This window comes from Pocillopora verrucosa, chromosome 8 (assembly GCF_036669915.1).
Source record: "Pocillopora verrucosa isolate sample1 chromosome 8, ASM3666991v2, whole genome shotgun sequence".
NCBI lineage: Eukaryota > Metazoa > Cnidaria > Anthozoa > Scleractinia > Pocilloporidae > Pocillopora > Pocillopora verrucosa.
The window spans coordinates 10,440,704-10,455,589 of record NC_089319.1 but is presented as its reverse complement, the minus strand read 5'-3'; the positions used below and the strand labels follow the sequence as shown (position 1 = coordinate 10,455,589).

At 38.5% G+C, this 14,886-nt stretch overlaps 2 protein-coding genes across 2 annotated transcripts; both read left to right on the top strand.

Annotated features, from left to right (window-relative positions):
- Positions 1–133: 133 nt before the first annotated feature.
- LOC131778864 (apoptosis inhibitor 5-like) lies at positions 134–9,758 on the top strand. Its single transcript, XM_059095334.2, has 14 exons — positions 134–295; positions 415–576; positions 1,137–1,236; positions 1,743–1,808; positions 2,168–2,325; positions 3,187–3,321; positions 3,636–3,701; positions 4,133–4,324; positions 5,932–6,054; positions 6,581–6,639; positions 6,970–7,120; positions 7,974–8,033; positions 8,132–8,196; positions 8,812–9,758. Exons 1-14 carry the CDS (start codon positions 227–229, stop codon positions 9,044–9,046), a joined length of 1,641 nt encoding a protein of 546 aa, XP_058951317.2. The 5' UTR covers positions 134–226; the 3' UTR covers positions 9,047–9,758.
- Positions 9,759–13,149: 3,391 nt separating this feature from the next.
- Positions 13,150–14,292, top strand: LOC131778901 (alpha-1A adrenergic receptor-like). Its single transcript, XM_059095385.1, has one exon. It carries the CDS (start codon positions 13,150–13,152, stop codon positions 14,290–14,292), a length of 1,143 nt encoding a protein of 380 aa, XP_058951368.1.
- The last annotated feature ends 594 nt before the right edge of the window (positions 14,293–14,886 follow it).

Sequence of the window (14,886 nt, the reverse complement as noted above, 5' to 3'; positions counted from 1 at the left end):
ATTATTTCTTTTTTGATTAAGTCACAACTCAAGAAAAATTTTGTAGGAATAATAAGAATTTTCCTATTTTAGATCTCCTCCCCCAAGAAGTTTATATTCCTCTCAAAGCCACGCAGTTTTAAAGCGAGGCTAGGCGCGGACCCTAAGCCCAGGTCAGCTTCTCAAACTTTTTTTTATCTAAATTGTGGCACAGCGTACTTTCATTTCTTCTGACGCTCCCATCAATATGGCAGGTGTCGAAGAGCTTTACAAGCAGTTTGGAATCCTTGCTGATGCAAACGAGAAAGCCGGAGAGGTGAGTTAGCTTCACTTTCATGAATACTTTCAATCCAACATGGCGCTGTTTTGTCACGTGGATTTGCATGTCAAGTTGTTGTTGTTTTTAGTTTTTTCACACACTCTTGTCTTAAACAGCACGAGGGAGCCTTTCTTCAAATTTTGGCTGCTGTAAAGGGTTCACAAGCGGAGAAGCGTCTGGCATCACAGTTTATAGCCAGATTTTTCAAGTTCTTTCCCAAGCTGCAGGAGAACGCTATAGATGCTATGCTGGATTTGTGCGAGGATGAAGACAACACAGTAAGACCCGTTAACTCATTGACTCCCAAGATATGAATAGTGATTCTTCATTCCAGCCATAATTCATTTCCTTGTTCATTTGCTAGGGATAATTTGGTGTTTATCAGAATGTTATTAGATTACTGATATATTACAAGCACTCTGATTGGTCAAAAACCTATAGTCTATTGTATGGGTGATGACAACAGGTGATGACAACAGAAACCTTATCAGTAAGAAAATATGGAAGCAATAGACCACACTTTCTATCGGTTTACCAAATTTATATATTAACCCACTTGGAATGTTGGGAGGACACTCAAAAGAAAACTTTTCTTGTGATCTTTTAACCTACCTTGTGGGTTATTAAGTCAAAAAACCAATGGAGCGCCATCTGTTACCTAAATATTTTCTTGCAGATAAGTTTTCTATTCTCATCACTTGTTCATGAGAAAATGCATTCAGATACATGTAGTGTAAAGCAGACCCTCCAAGTTGCAGAATGTTAAGTTTGTATACTTACAGGTACTATGTAGATTTTTTACCTAGTAAGTCAAGTATATTTTGTTTTATATAACCAGATCAGACGCCAGGCCATAAAAGGTCTGCCAGACCTCTGCAAAGACACTCCAGAACACCTGCCAAGAATAGCTGATGTACTTACCCAATTATTGCAGTCAGGTAAGTGTAAGAATGGGCATGTATTGAGTAACATAACAATTTTCTAACTAAATGTATAAAAAGGTAGTGATAATTTGAATTAAAGTGGATATGTAAAGTCTACATATTTTTGTCAGGTAACACCTAACAAATATATGCAGTTCTTGTGCTTTTAAATTTATATTGCATTTTTATGAGAATCTTTTGATACAAAAGCTTTTTTTTTTATCCTTGATCATTGTTTTGAAAGTTTTCTCAACCCTTAGATCCTGAGAAGTGACCAGCATGTGGTTTCTCCTTACAATATCACTCTGAATCACACATTAAAGTCATGAGATTAACAGAAATGATTGCCAACTAAAGAAGCTCTTGATTGTTAAACAAATTCTCCTTGTTAGTATCTTAAAAAATGTATAAAGAAAAGTATGGAGAATATGCGTACTGATGTTGGGGTGTAAAGGGTCAAAAAGCTAAAGGGGTTCATATAGGGTGATCTAAACTGTGCCTTGTAAACATTTCTTTCTCAGAGGATCCAGCAGAATTAACAATTGTCAGAAATGCTCTCACATCACTGTTTAAAATGGAACCAAAAGGTAAGTTTTGCAATTAAAATCCCTTTTCCCTCTCCCCCTCTACAGTAGGGCTTCAATGCCATTTGAAATGCGACAGTGGTGCTATAAGATGAAACAAATAAGAAATGTTGCCCCATTGTAAAGTATTGAAAAGGATGAAGCTTGACAGTATGTTATACTTAAAAAAAGGGTTAGATAAAAATTATTCAAGCATCTGTACTGTGTATTTTCCCATTTTTCAGATGAATCATAATTTTTGTACAAAGAAAATCACAAATAAAGCTAGTTTGACTGACTTGAATTCAATTTTTAAACACTTTTGATAAGTTTTGATCTTCTTATTATTTTGTAATTTTTGCAAAACCTCTTTCATGGTCCAGGAACAATTGGAGGACTGTTTTCACAAATTCTCAGTGGAGAGGAAGCATCAAGAGAGAGTGCTATCAAGTTTTTAAGTAGTGCTGTGGAAGAATATGGCAAGAAAGTGTTACATCCCTCACCTGAAACTGAAGAATACTTAGTTGAAGAGATAAAAAAGGTCAGATGGTCAGGCTTGCTTTAACTACAGGTTCTTGGTTAGCAATGTTGTATTGGCAGTTAAGAAATTCACATTGATTCACTTTTGTGAAACTAAAATGAAAGTTATTAATGTTAACAACCAGTTAAAAGGTAAATATAGTATCAGAAGGTGTTAGAACTTAAAGTATAAAAACACAGCATTGGTGGATCAAGAGGAACCCCTCCCCTCTTCTTGTCTGTTTTTATTACCACATGTACTTGTCTGACACCAAAATTATTGCAACCACAGGATTGGATGTCACTCCTTAATTTGAAGTATTTCATATTTACTTGTCTCAAAACATTTCCTAAATTATGACTAGAGTGTGTATAAGAAAAAGCAAAAACAAAAAAAACTATTCTGTGTTTTTTACAGTGTAGTTCAAAAGTTGGAAAACCCCCCCCCCCCTCCCCCACTTCCAACTGATAATAAAGTGGTTTCATTTTTGCATTTGATTGATTCAGAGGGTTGAACAAGTTTTCTCAACAAGCCATAGAGCATAGTAGAGCAACAGAAATGCAATCCTGGATGGCTTTTGACCCTTCTTTGAAAAGTGCTATAATTACACTTGTACTTATCCCAGTATGAAATGCAGTGGTCAGGGATGATAATCTCTCGGCTAATAAAATGACAGACAGCATGCATATGTATGTTGGTGCCATTATTTGAAGAAAGTGGTAAACAACTGCATTGTTTTCATTGTTGTACTGGTCATGATGTTTTCATCCTCTTCATTCTGAGATCACAGCCATTATCTGGATAAACAGAAAGTTCACATTGTCATATTGTTACTAATTTTGTCTGTTTCTTGTTTTGAAATGATTGACTGTTTCATTGCAGGCTATGGCAGATGTAACTGGTGAAGAATTTCGCACATTTATGACCATTCTTTCCTCATTAAAAGTAATGGGCAGTGCACACCAAGAACTTGCAGATATAGTTGGAGAACAGGCTGAACTAAGCCAACCATTCCAGGTAAATCTCTACTTTATATCTTGATCCAAGATCTGGGTGTAGCCAAATATAATAATATAATCAATATAGCCAAATTTAACTTGGAGATACAAGTCTGAAATAAAGTATCACTACAACATGTTAACTTATAGGTTAAAAGGATGCTGCATTGTAAATGCATATTTAAGACATTATTTATTTTTAACTGTTGATCTTTTCAATCTAACAACAGTTTTAAGTGTGACCAACTGCAGTGTAATTGAATTTGAAGGGTTTTTTACTTAAGATGATATATAGTTTACATAAATTGTATTTTGATCTACTTTAACTTTCAGCCTGGAGATGCTGATATTGTTGACAGGTTCATTTCATGCGCCAGACAAGCAATTCCATATTTTGTGGTAAGTTCCTAGAAACTATCACAGCAGGAGAGCCTTGTCTCAGAGTGACTACAACTGTAAGAGGTTTTGAGGTTGACTTCTTTCAGCTTTAGAGGTCCTTTTCTTTTGTATCTGAGGGAAAGTCCAATTGTCAGTTACATAGCAAAGTTTACTATCACATTGCTAGACTTCCAGACTGAATACAGTCAACTATAGGCTCCAAAAGAAAACCATGAATACCGTCCTTTTTGAAATTGTAATAAAGCAGTCAGCCTTATGCTGTATGTGTAAGGCAGTTTTGAAGCATCTTGTTGTCATTTTTTGCATATGGTTTCAGGAGAGAGAGGGAGAGAGAGGGAGAGAGAGTGTGTACCTCTTGTGTCATCAGTCCCATCAGATGGTTTTGATGCAAGGAGGAATTCTGAGGGAATGTTTTCTCTTTTTTTCTGTAGAAAGGAGCTTCAGCCCAGACATTTTTCACTTACTTTGTTGAGAGTGTTTTACCAAAGCTGAATGAGGTGGTCACTTCTGATGGTGAAGATGTCAAGCTAGAGATATTGAAATTGTGTGCAGAAATGTCACCGCATGGTTTGACAGATGAAAATATCAAAGCAGCTATAGAACCTGTCTACAACTTGCTTTTGGTAAGGTGTTTCAGAGGCAGTGGCTTGAATTACGGTCAACTCGCCGACGGACCAACTCACCGACGCCAACTGGCCGACGTATAAAATCGAGTAGAGACGTCAGCGAGTTGGTCGTCAATCCAATACAACTTATTAGAAGCTAAACATACAGAGAAGTAAACGATATTTAGTAAAAAAACACTGGTGAACATTGGTGAACATCTAACAGAAGCTGAAACATTGGTGAACGAGTTATTGTGCGACAAAAACACCGTAAAGACTCATCATGTCAATTGCTCAGATTTTTTAACGAAAACTTGGCTTTCTAGACGAGATCTTTAGTAAAAAGAATTTCTTTTTATTTGCAACAAAGTTTATAGGGATCTTAAGGCGAATAAAGCGAAGTAAACATCACCAATGACTCACACAACTCATTGGCGTCTACAGCCAATTTTGTTCATTGGCGATGTTAACGTCGCTTTATTCGCCTTCAGACTACTTTATTTACCAAATATTGTTTACTTTTCTGTATGTTTAACTTCTAATAAGTTGTATTGGATTTGAGACCAACTCGCCGACGTCTCTACTCGATTTTATACGTCGGCAAGTTGGCGTCGGCGAGTTGGTCCGTCGGCGAGTTGACTGGTTACCAGTGGCTTTCTGTTCTTGTTTTGGCTAATCATTCAAATGGTATAAATTGCCTGTACTAGGAAGTAAAATTTAATGTAAAGACTTGACAACCCTCACACCTTTGGAGGTGGAGATAAATTATTGTATCTCAGGGTACAGATACATGTGTCTCTGCGCATTTCATGAAGGCTTTCCTTTGCTTCACCTGTACCCACTTTAACTTCTGAGTTTATTGGCAATTTTTTAGGTTTAGGTAGTTAAAAATCTGAGTTAATTATCACGAGAGAATCAAAAAATTAGTCATTTACATGTAGTTGAAGATTGCAACAAAGGGTTTACAGTACAGTTATTTTGTTTTCCTTATGTCTGCCCCACATTGTGAGAAAACCCCATTGAACACGAGACCTGATACATGCTTTTATGTGTGAAAATCAAACTGTTTAAGCTATTGATCCTGGATTTTAGCTAAAACTCTCTTGGTCAGCCAGGCTCACAATTGAAAAAAAAAAAACTCTGTCAGGGTTAAGTGTCTTGCCATTAGTGAATCATTACTCAGTCATTGCTTTATCCAGAGCCAAGACTACCAGTGTCCTTTCTATAAGCTGCAATTGGTGGCATAAGCACACGAGATGCTGTAAATAATAATTTTTCCCAAAGAAGACTGATTTTAGAAGTTCTCTTTTAGTTAGGAAGCTTTTCCTCCTCCCTCTCTCCCTCCCTCCCTTCCTCCCTCCATCCCCCAAATAATGTTGAACTCCCTCTGATATGTTAAAAAACTCAAAATTGTATGGGAAGGGTTATGTGTAGGTGGACACCATTATATACAAAGACTTTTTCAATTTCTATAAATAATTTTCTCATTCATAGAAAATTTAAATGCTGGTGGTCACTTTTCATGCATGGATGATTTTATTTTTCTTTTGACTTGGTGACAGTGAATGATTGCTGATATTTTCATTGTCTTCAAAAAGTATACCTTGTACAAAATTCATCCACAGGAATACATGCCATTACCTCCTGGTGATGAAGAGGAAAAAAGTGCTGAAGAAAACTCTGAACCAAAGTTCCAATTTTCCTATGTTGAATGCCTTATTTCTACATTTCACCAGCTAGCAAAAAAGGTAAACATGTACACAATGTATGTGTAGCTACCACTTCAGTGATTTTTGTTAAGATTTCCCTGTATTAGCCTGGAGTCTTTTTTAAGACTTAAAAGTGGACTATGGCCATTGGAAATTGAAATTGGTATCTTTGCCCTGCCATATATCTGTTGCACCTGGTTAGTGTTAATGTTACATTCAGGTGATTTTTGCATTTTATGTGCTGAGTGGTCAAGGGCAAAATTGTTAAAGACATATTGCTTTGGAATTTGGCTACTGAAGTAGTGGCCTAGTTGTGAAGAGCTGTTACTACCAAGAGCAATGGGAAACAAGGCAGTGTTATGGGAGTTTGAGTAAGTGAATAGCTAATGACTAGAAATGCTTTTCATGGAAGATGGTCATTAGTTTGAGTTGGGGCAGAAGCTCAAGTTAGCTAAATACAATTCGGTAAGGTTCCAGTATGGTGGATTGGTACAATATAGTTTTAAGTAATACTTCTTATTGTATTACTGAAAGTTACTTGTTGTTATCTCCTTCTCTCCCTCAGAACCCAGAGTTTTTGACCGACACAACTGCCGCAGAGCGCCTGAAAGATTTTCGACTTAGGTAAACAATAACAAACCATATGTTGTTGTGCTTTCTTTTTGTCTAATTGTTGCATAGAACTCGCTTTGAAAAATGATTTCATAATTGTGATAATTGTTTTATAACTTCAGTGACTTTTCAATTAGGTCACTTTTACAAAAAGTATAACACCAATGTGTTTAAATAATGCTTAGTGGTATCTGAGTAGAATTTCAAAATGAAATTGTGTGTTGATTGACGGGGAATGTGTTTGATAATTCTTGTCCTACAGTATATTTATGACAAATGAATCTATACTCACTGTTATTGGTTATTGAATAAGTGTGTTTCTCTGAACTTTGTATTTTACAGGCTTCAATACTTTGCTCAGGGCTGTCAAGTGTATATAAAACAACTAAGATTATCGCTGCAAGGCAAGACTGGTCCAGCGCTTCAAGAGGAGGAAAATAAAATAAAAATTGTAGCTCTCAGAACGACTACTAACATCAACGCTGTCATCAAGGTATTAACGAATATGAATGTATGGATATTGTAAGTGTGAACTGCAGATTAATAGTGGTAATTGAACTGAGTGGAGTGCAGTTTGGGCTGAAATCATATGTGTGATTTCAAAATCAAACAAGCGCACAGTGCAAGTTCAATTTGAAATCACAAGTATGATTTTAGACCCAAATTGCACGGCACAAGGTTCAATTACCACTTTATCACATCCATTTTGAAATCACCTAAATACAGGACTTGGTCAGTTCAAATATTTTATTGATGCAGTACTGAGCTAGTTTGAAATTAAATTCATCCAATTTTTTGGGGGGAAAAACAAAAGTTTTGGAAACAAAGGTTGCAAAATTTGCCACATGATACTCTTTGTCTTTCATTTTCCTGCAATTAGATTGGTTACTTTATACAAGCCTTGAAATCTGATTGGTTGTTTTGTTTCCAGTGTAGCCTCCTCATTGGCAGGGAAAAGGGGGGAGGGGGAGGGGGGTGAGGGGGGAGGGGGAGGGGGGAGGGGGGTGAGGGGTGAGGGGGGAGGGGGGTGAGGGGTGAGGGGGGAGGGGGGAGGGGGGAGGGGGTATTAGCTTGAAATGACAACACTTTTTTGGGACCAGTCAACATAAAAGCTGTGGGTCAGGGAAAGTAATCCGGGATTGCTTTGGTTTTTAGTTTTCTTTTGTGGTTTGTATAGTCCTGTACGCGTAATAGAATTTTGTTCTCCTTCTCTCTACTTTTCCTCATTTTTTTATCGTATCGTTAAGTGTCTTATAAGTTCAACAAGGGCCTTGAAATGATGTGTCAAGTTTAGGCAAGGAGTGCACTGCAACCCTTCATCCATTACTTTGTTTCTTTTGTTGTAGGATCTGTTTCACAATCCACCTTCCTTCAAAAGCTCCATTACGTTATCGTGGAAACCACCAGTAAGTAAATTTTTGACACAATTTTTTTTTTCGGTAGCTCGGGTTTAGAATGCATAAGCTTTTGTGACGTGTTTTGACGGTTGATTTTTATTTTATAGGCGAAAACACAAGCGTCGACACTAACATCTCCAAAAGATTCGAAGGACACAGTAGTAGATGAGAAGTAAGTTTGAAAACCTTTTAAAAGAGTATTTTCCCTTAATTTCTTCACATCTTTTGTAACACTTGCAAATAGACGTAGTGCGCGGCGTTGTTTGTGACCTGATTTGGGCTGGGAGGTACCTCTTTGTTTTGGCTTTAGGGTCAGGCTTACCGTCTAATGTCAGAATTCAGTAACAGAGGTTTGAATAACTTTATCCATGAGCTGCTGCCGATGGTAATATGGGTTACCTCAACCATTTCGTCATGTATTGTAGCAGTTAGGCTTGCCGTGGCCCATTTCTTCGCTTTGTGAATTGTGGGAGAAATGTGTCTTGTCCACTGTGACCTGGCCGGGGCGAGGCTCGATCCTGGACCTTTGGGTACAGAGTCCAGTACGGAGATCATCCCATTTATCACTGTGCCACAGCGCCTTTCACTTCACGGGAAAGGAACAAAACGGATTGCCACATTCCATATCCTTAAATGAGAACATTGAAATCATTCAATATCGTAACATTTTTATAGATAATGATAGCGAACTAGAAATCGCCAAAGCTTCGATGGGGTGGTACTAAGTCCCACTACTGGAGGCTGTCTATAATGACGCGCTAAAACTTTGTGTCCTTTTTTTTCTCAGGCGAAAACGCGCTGGTATTACGCCAATCAAGTTCGACCTTCCACCAGAGACGAAGTCACCTAAAAAGTCCAAGCCGAGTACAATCTCTGTGTACACTCCCCCCGGTCGCCGAGCAGGAGCGTCCAATGGCGTCGTCAAGGGTCAGACCATGCCTGACGGTGGTAGGGGTCGGGGATTTCGACAAAGAGGCCGCAACCGAGGGCGAGGGAGGGGCTGGAGAGGAGGCAGATCTTAGATCATTTATTCTAGAACGTCCCACACATGTGAAGTACAGACACCATTTTACTGAAATCATCTTAAGATATTTTTACAGTTGTCTTCGCCAGAAATTGCAACTGACAGAGGACTTGGTCCTGAAAGTTTATTTATGGAGTTGACTATAATAATTGTAATAGTTCTTCCTTTGTTTTAAAAGCTTTTTAATTGACCTTGTGACTTTCAAGGCATGGTTTTACCCCTCTAGGAAACATTCATCTCCGTCTTGTTCGATCAGGGTATTTTTTTTTCAGCCAGATAACTTCGTATTCCCCCTCCTAACTCTTATTGCCTGGAAGGGAACTTTTTCCTCTGAGCGGGTGTTTAGGGGAGGGGAGGGGAGGGTTTTTTGTAACGGAGCATACTTGCGATGATGGAAAACTCACTCTGAAGTAAAGATCGTGTCTTGTCGAGCGTTATTTTTTGATAGAGATACTTGAGTTCCTGTATAACAGATATTTCTTTTAAATGTATTGTTTTTCCGAGTGTAAAACTGAGGACACACGAGCTTTACAGATGCTTGTCAGGTGCCTGATTACTCCCAACAAAACAAGCCTTTGAGGCTCTGACTCAGCCTAGGGTCTTAGTCATTATTTGATCTGTAAACTCTTCTTGCCCGTGTGATTCAAAGATTCGCAGCTTACCCTGAACGTATTCTGTGAAATTGTAATTAAAAGCCGTTGTTTCTTTTCTTCCTGTCTTGCGTCTTCATATTTTGCCACACGAAATGGTTTGCGTTTGTGTCAGGATCCAGAAATCACCATTCCGACGCAAATTTTCCTCACTTTGATATTCTTTGCTAACCTCGTTCCCTCGATCCCTTTCGCGCTCGTTCCCATGCTCGCTTTAGGGAGTTACGCAGAAGCGAAAGTCTGGGATCGAATTTCATCGCATGCGGTGACAATTCGTTCTCTTTCACAACATTTAATTCACACTAAAGCTTCATAAAATACAATAGCTGGGAGATGAGAGATTTTGAGTGTAGAATTAACAAAAGGGGGAGGGGGTATCTGGGAGTAAGGCTGACCTTGGTAGCAGTAATTGTCTGGAGATGCGGTATGCTTTCTACTTGGCAGGCATCTTAAAAGTATTCCGTTCGATAAAAAAGTAGAATAACACTCCTCAGATCTCTTACAGAAAGAGGCATGCACTTAGATTTTCTTCATTTGGTTTCTCTCGTCAACAAATAGTTGAGGTGATGAAAACAATTACTACGAGTTAGTTCCCTTTTTTTATGACACGTAAAATTCGCCAAAAAATGAAGAAGAGTTGACCTCGCCCTGCCTTCTCGCTCATCTCCTTTTTTTTTGGGAGACAGCCTATCGTTACCTTGTTGTGACGTCGTGGGGAGTCACTCGGAAAACCTCGCAGAGTGGGAAGCACTAAAAATCCGAAATCTTAAAAGCTGCTCTTCTATTGTGCGTCTGCTTTGTTTTTACAACATCTACAAAATTTTCCCGTATGTTAAAAAAAGAGCCTTGTGCTTATTTTCTCGTTTGTCTGTGTTTTCAAACCTTGGAAACTGACGCTAAGCATGGACGTTAGGTTCGAAATAAGAGATAACGTTCTTAGTCAGGAAACACTTACGAATGGGAAAATACGTAAAGGACTGACAAGAACTTTAAAAGAAGATTCGTGACTTTAACTACACCACACAAGGACTACAAGTTTACCGACGTCTTTCTTTCACTTCGTCACTGCTGCACCTAACGATTTTCCAGAAACAGTATCTAATTTTCATCTTGTTTATGTCTACCTCGTAATCGTTTAGCTGTTTCAGAAATCATGTTTTATGGTTTCCATAGCTTGTGTGAACGAGATATTATTGTTAGTGTTTACGTTGGTATTGTAAAGGTACCACCTGGCAGCCACGAACTTAAACCTGATAAAGTAGAAAAAACCATGATGACAAACGGCTGTATCAGAGAACATAAGGAGATACCAGACGCCTGGAGACGTCAACGTGGATGTGTATATCGTTTTCTACGGTTACTCTGGTTTTACGTGGAAAATAATATATTTGATGCTAACTCTTTAAAATGAAGGAATAAAATCGAAAAATTAAAACAAGAAAAATAAGTCCACAACACCGGAAAATATGCGCAGTCACCCTTCCAAGTAGTAACCCAAGCCGAAAGGACTTACTGCAGTTGGAAGCAAAAGCATGTGATTAACAAGCACATACCTAATTTCCATATCTGACTACGACCACGATCAAGCTACCTTTTTAAGTGGTCTGCCACAGGTATCCCACTTAGTAAGAAAAATATAATGGTGGACGTATGACCATGACTATTTTCCGGTTTAAAAGAAAAACAATCATGTCGATGCAATTGCTGGTTGTCCGGTGTTAGTAGTACTCCACAAAAGAATAACGCCTTTCGCGCGCGCATCTTGAATAGCTCGGAAGTGAGTGGCAAGTATCATTTACCTCTGAGCAGTTTGAGAAACAAATTCGCGGATTTAGAGTTTGTTTTCTGGCCAGTTTTCGAAACTTTGACAGAAATTAACCATTTTATGGATCCTTGTGTGTTATATAGTATACCTTTTCCCCTCGGCGTCCGTTGAAGTGGTGAATATTTACCTTGTCGTGGGTGAACAATCGTTTATTGTCCAGTGTCGGAGGCACCTGCCTTTAGTCAGTGTAAGATTTTGATAATGACCACTACACCTTCCTCTATTAGATGGAAAGTTTATCTTAATTTTAAACTTATGACTGAATACAATCGATCGCTTGTTTCTTTGAAAGCGTTTTTTTTTTTTTTTTTGCCTTTCGGACTGTCTTAAACCTTTTATTCCCACTCTTAGAAGACAGTAGTATTGATCCTGAATTTTCAGGACTGGTCCTCCCCCAAGAAGCGATTTTTTTCGCTCATTATTTTCCGTCCTCTCACTTTTTCTTCATTCAATAACTCAAGTTTCTTCGTGGTTTTCAAAAGCCTTTTGAGTGGTTTTGTCGGTTTTTTGTACAAAGTACTTGAAGGTGTTACACTGATTGAAGAACAGGAGAACGTGTGATCAATTCAATTTATTTCAGTTACATAAAGCAATTTTAATGAAAAATTCGTTTATCTAAGTCCTTTTGTGAGGTAAAATACTCAAGTTAGCCTGATTACTCGTGGCTCTTTATATTGGGTATTCAACGACACAAACTGAGGACTAACAAGGTTACACAAATCTGTCAAAACCAAAAACCCCATTTTTGCAATGTATAGGCAACAGCAAAAATTTTACGAACAAGGCCACTTTACCTTCGAAGCAAACAATTCACAATAAATGCTTCATTTCCCTCAATAAAAAACGAGGATAACTTCCGTAAATTATGGTAGTAATTGAATTTTCAAGGTTTGCCGACACTGGTTTCTTGATTAGAAAGGCATTTGATTGAAAAAAGGGACTAAGCCGAAATCTGCCTCAGATCAACTTCACTTGTTTGAAAAGGCTCCATCTCGGTGCTTTCGAGCGAAGCTCTAAGAATTCACCTGAGAACGCCTTCTGTGTAAACTGATTATTTCCGGCGAGTGGACTTCAAACACTCGCATTGCATATCATAGATTCACACAAAGTTATTTTATTTGTTATTGATTGTTAGTTATACCCAGCTTGATAATCACCGACAAGTGTGAACAAAGTTGTCAAGAAATTTTTTTCATTTACTTAAACACAGAAGATTAGTAAGAATACTCTGTCAGTATTTTCCTTCTCTTCCTTTTCCTGAGGGAATCGAAAAAGAAAAATCATGACATGAATGAAGCGTCGCTAGGATAACAACCTATTTTTCGATAAGAATTTACTTCATCTCTAAAATAAAAGCAGTGTTCTTCACTACATTCATATGTAGATTTTTGCCCCCATTGAAGTACATTCACAAAGCAATTATATTTATACATGATTGAAAATGTTCTTTGTTTGTACAGCCTTAAGTTAGTGTTCGAAAAACGTTCTTGTATTTAGTCCAAGGGCTTGTCTTTATCAGCTGACAACAACTCTAGCCGTTCGTGGTATAGATCAAGTTGCAGTTTTTTGCAAACTCACGAAAAAGTTTGACAAAACTACTCCAATTGTTTGACAGAGCTTGAGAATATGATAAACAACTTTACTGCGTCAAGGTCACCTTGCCGAGCCATGCCAGGAAATTTGTCCTGTTCTGGGCCACAAATACCGCCACCCGAGGATGTTACCTCGCTTCTCTCTTTGCAAGAAATCCTTCACCCGATTTTCACAGTAGTGGAGTTCAGCGTACTCTGTTTCGCTTTCTTAGGCAATCTTTTGATTGTGTTAACGATCCTTTCGAACAAGAAAATGCATAGTCTGGTACATATGTTTCTCCTCAACGTGGCCATCGCAGATTTTTTATTTTCTGTACTGAACATTGCCGGACATGCCCGAGAACATCTACTGCCCGAAAAGGCTCTTAAAGAAACATTTTGCATATCTTACAGACCTATAGTGGCGGTACGCTTCGTCGCCTACGCTGTATCAATGTTTTGTCTTACAGCGTTAAGCGTTGAACGCTGCTACATGATATGCTCGCCACTAAGAGCGCAATTTGCAAGTGCTGCTGTTGTGAAGAAGCTCAAAGTTTCTGTCATGCTGTTGATTTGGATCATGGCTCTTGCAATATCTGGTCCGTTAGGCCTGTGTCAAGTAACAGTCACCAAGACCTTTGCTATCTTCCTCGCACTCGCCATGCACGTGGTTCCTTTGGTGATCATTACTTTAGTGAATGTTAAGATGATTGTTGCACTGAAACGGAACGCTATCAGCGAGATAAGTGCGATGAACGAGGACACCAGGGGCAGGGTACAAAAGTTGCTGATAACTCTTATCTTGAGCGTTGTAATCTTTTGGAGCCCGTATCATTGCCTGTTTTTATACTTTGTCTTCACTGGGGCACCTTCATCGCCTGTAATGGAGATTAAACTCACTATAGCCAATAGAGTTGGGAACTTTGTGGCTTATTTTAACCCACTTCTCAACGCTCTTATCTATTACATATTTTCCAAGGAATTTCGTGCAGGATTGAGCACTTTGTTAGGACGTTTCAGATGCAAGCCTGGAATATCCATAAAAACTTCTAGGCCTTCTAGGCAAGTGATTAGTCGATACAGATCGAGAAAGGATGAACCGCACTTTACCTCAACTACATTGAACGAGATTAATTTTCAACATGAATATACAACAAAGTCTACAACAACACTAGAAGGGATAACAACACAGTTTTAGCGCATAAGAGGCAGTTTCAGCCGTTTGAAGTCAGGCGATCTCAGTGAGATGTGATTGTTGGAAATTTCAAACCGATAAGATATGGTCGGATTACCAACTGTTCACTGATCTTTGGAAGACTTTGCGTGACGTGACTTTGCGTGACAGGAGATTTTGCGCTTCAGCATGCTATATTCGACATTCCAAATGTTTAACAGACCCTTGGAATCTCTCTCCTATTCCCCGACTAGTCACTTCTTGCCTCATCGAAAAGTGATTGGAGCCCTGACCTTGGCCTTGTTTTCGACTTATGGAGACTTAGAACAAACCCAAGGAGCACTGACATTCTTGTATAAAATAATTTTGATATCGTTACAGGTGAACCCGATCTGTTAGTGATGTCGCACCTCTGGATTGGATTCGTGGTGGTGGTCTTGATGTTTGGTTAACCAGAGCGATTATTGCTTTGACTATTTTGAATTTACGACTACCTGTATTAGATTTAAGGCCAGCACGGTCAACTGAGTTAATTCAAAAGTTTTCAATTAAATCGCATATAGCTTTTAACAAAAAAATTTTTCAGCAACTGCACGAAGCAGTAAAATGACACGAATT

Coding starts and splice junctions, on each gene's coding strand:
- LOC131778864 (XM_059095334.2), top strand. CDS start 227: ATGGCAGGTGTCGAAGAGCTTTACAAGCAGTTTGGAATCCTTGCTGAT. Junction 577..1,136: donor GCGAGGATGAAGACAACACA/GTAAGACCCGTT, acceptor TTATATAACCAG/ATCAGACGCCAGGCCATAAA. Junction 2,326..3,186: donor TAGTTGAAGAGATAAAAAAG/GTCAGATGGTCA, acceptor GTTTCATTGCAG/GCTATGGCAGATGTAACTGG.
- LOC131778901 (XM_059095385.1), top strand. CDS start 13,150: ATGATAAACAACTTTACTGCGTCAAGGTCACCTTGCCGAGCCATGCCA.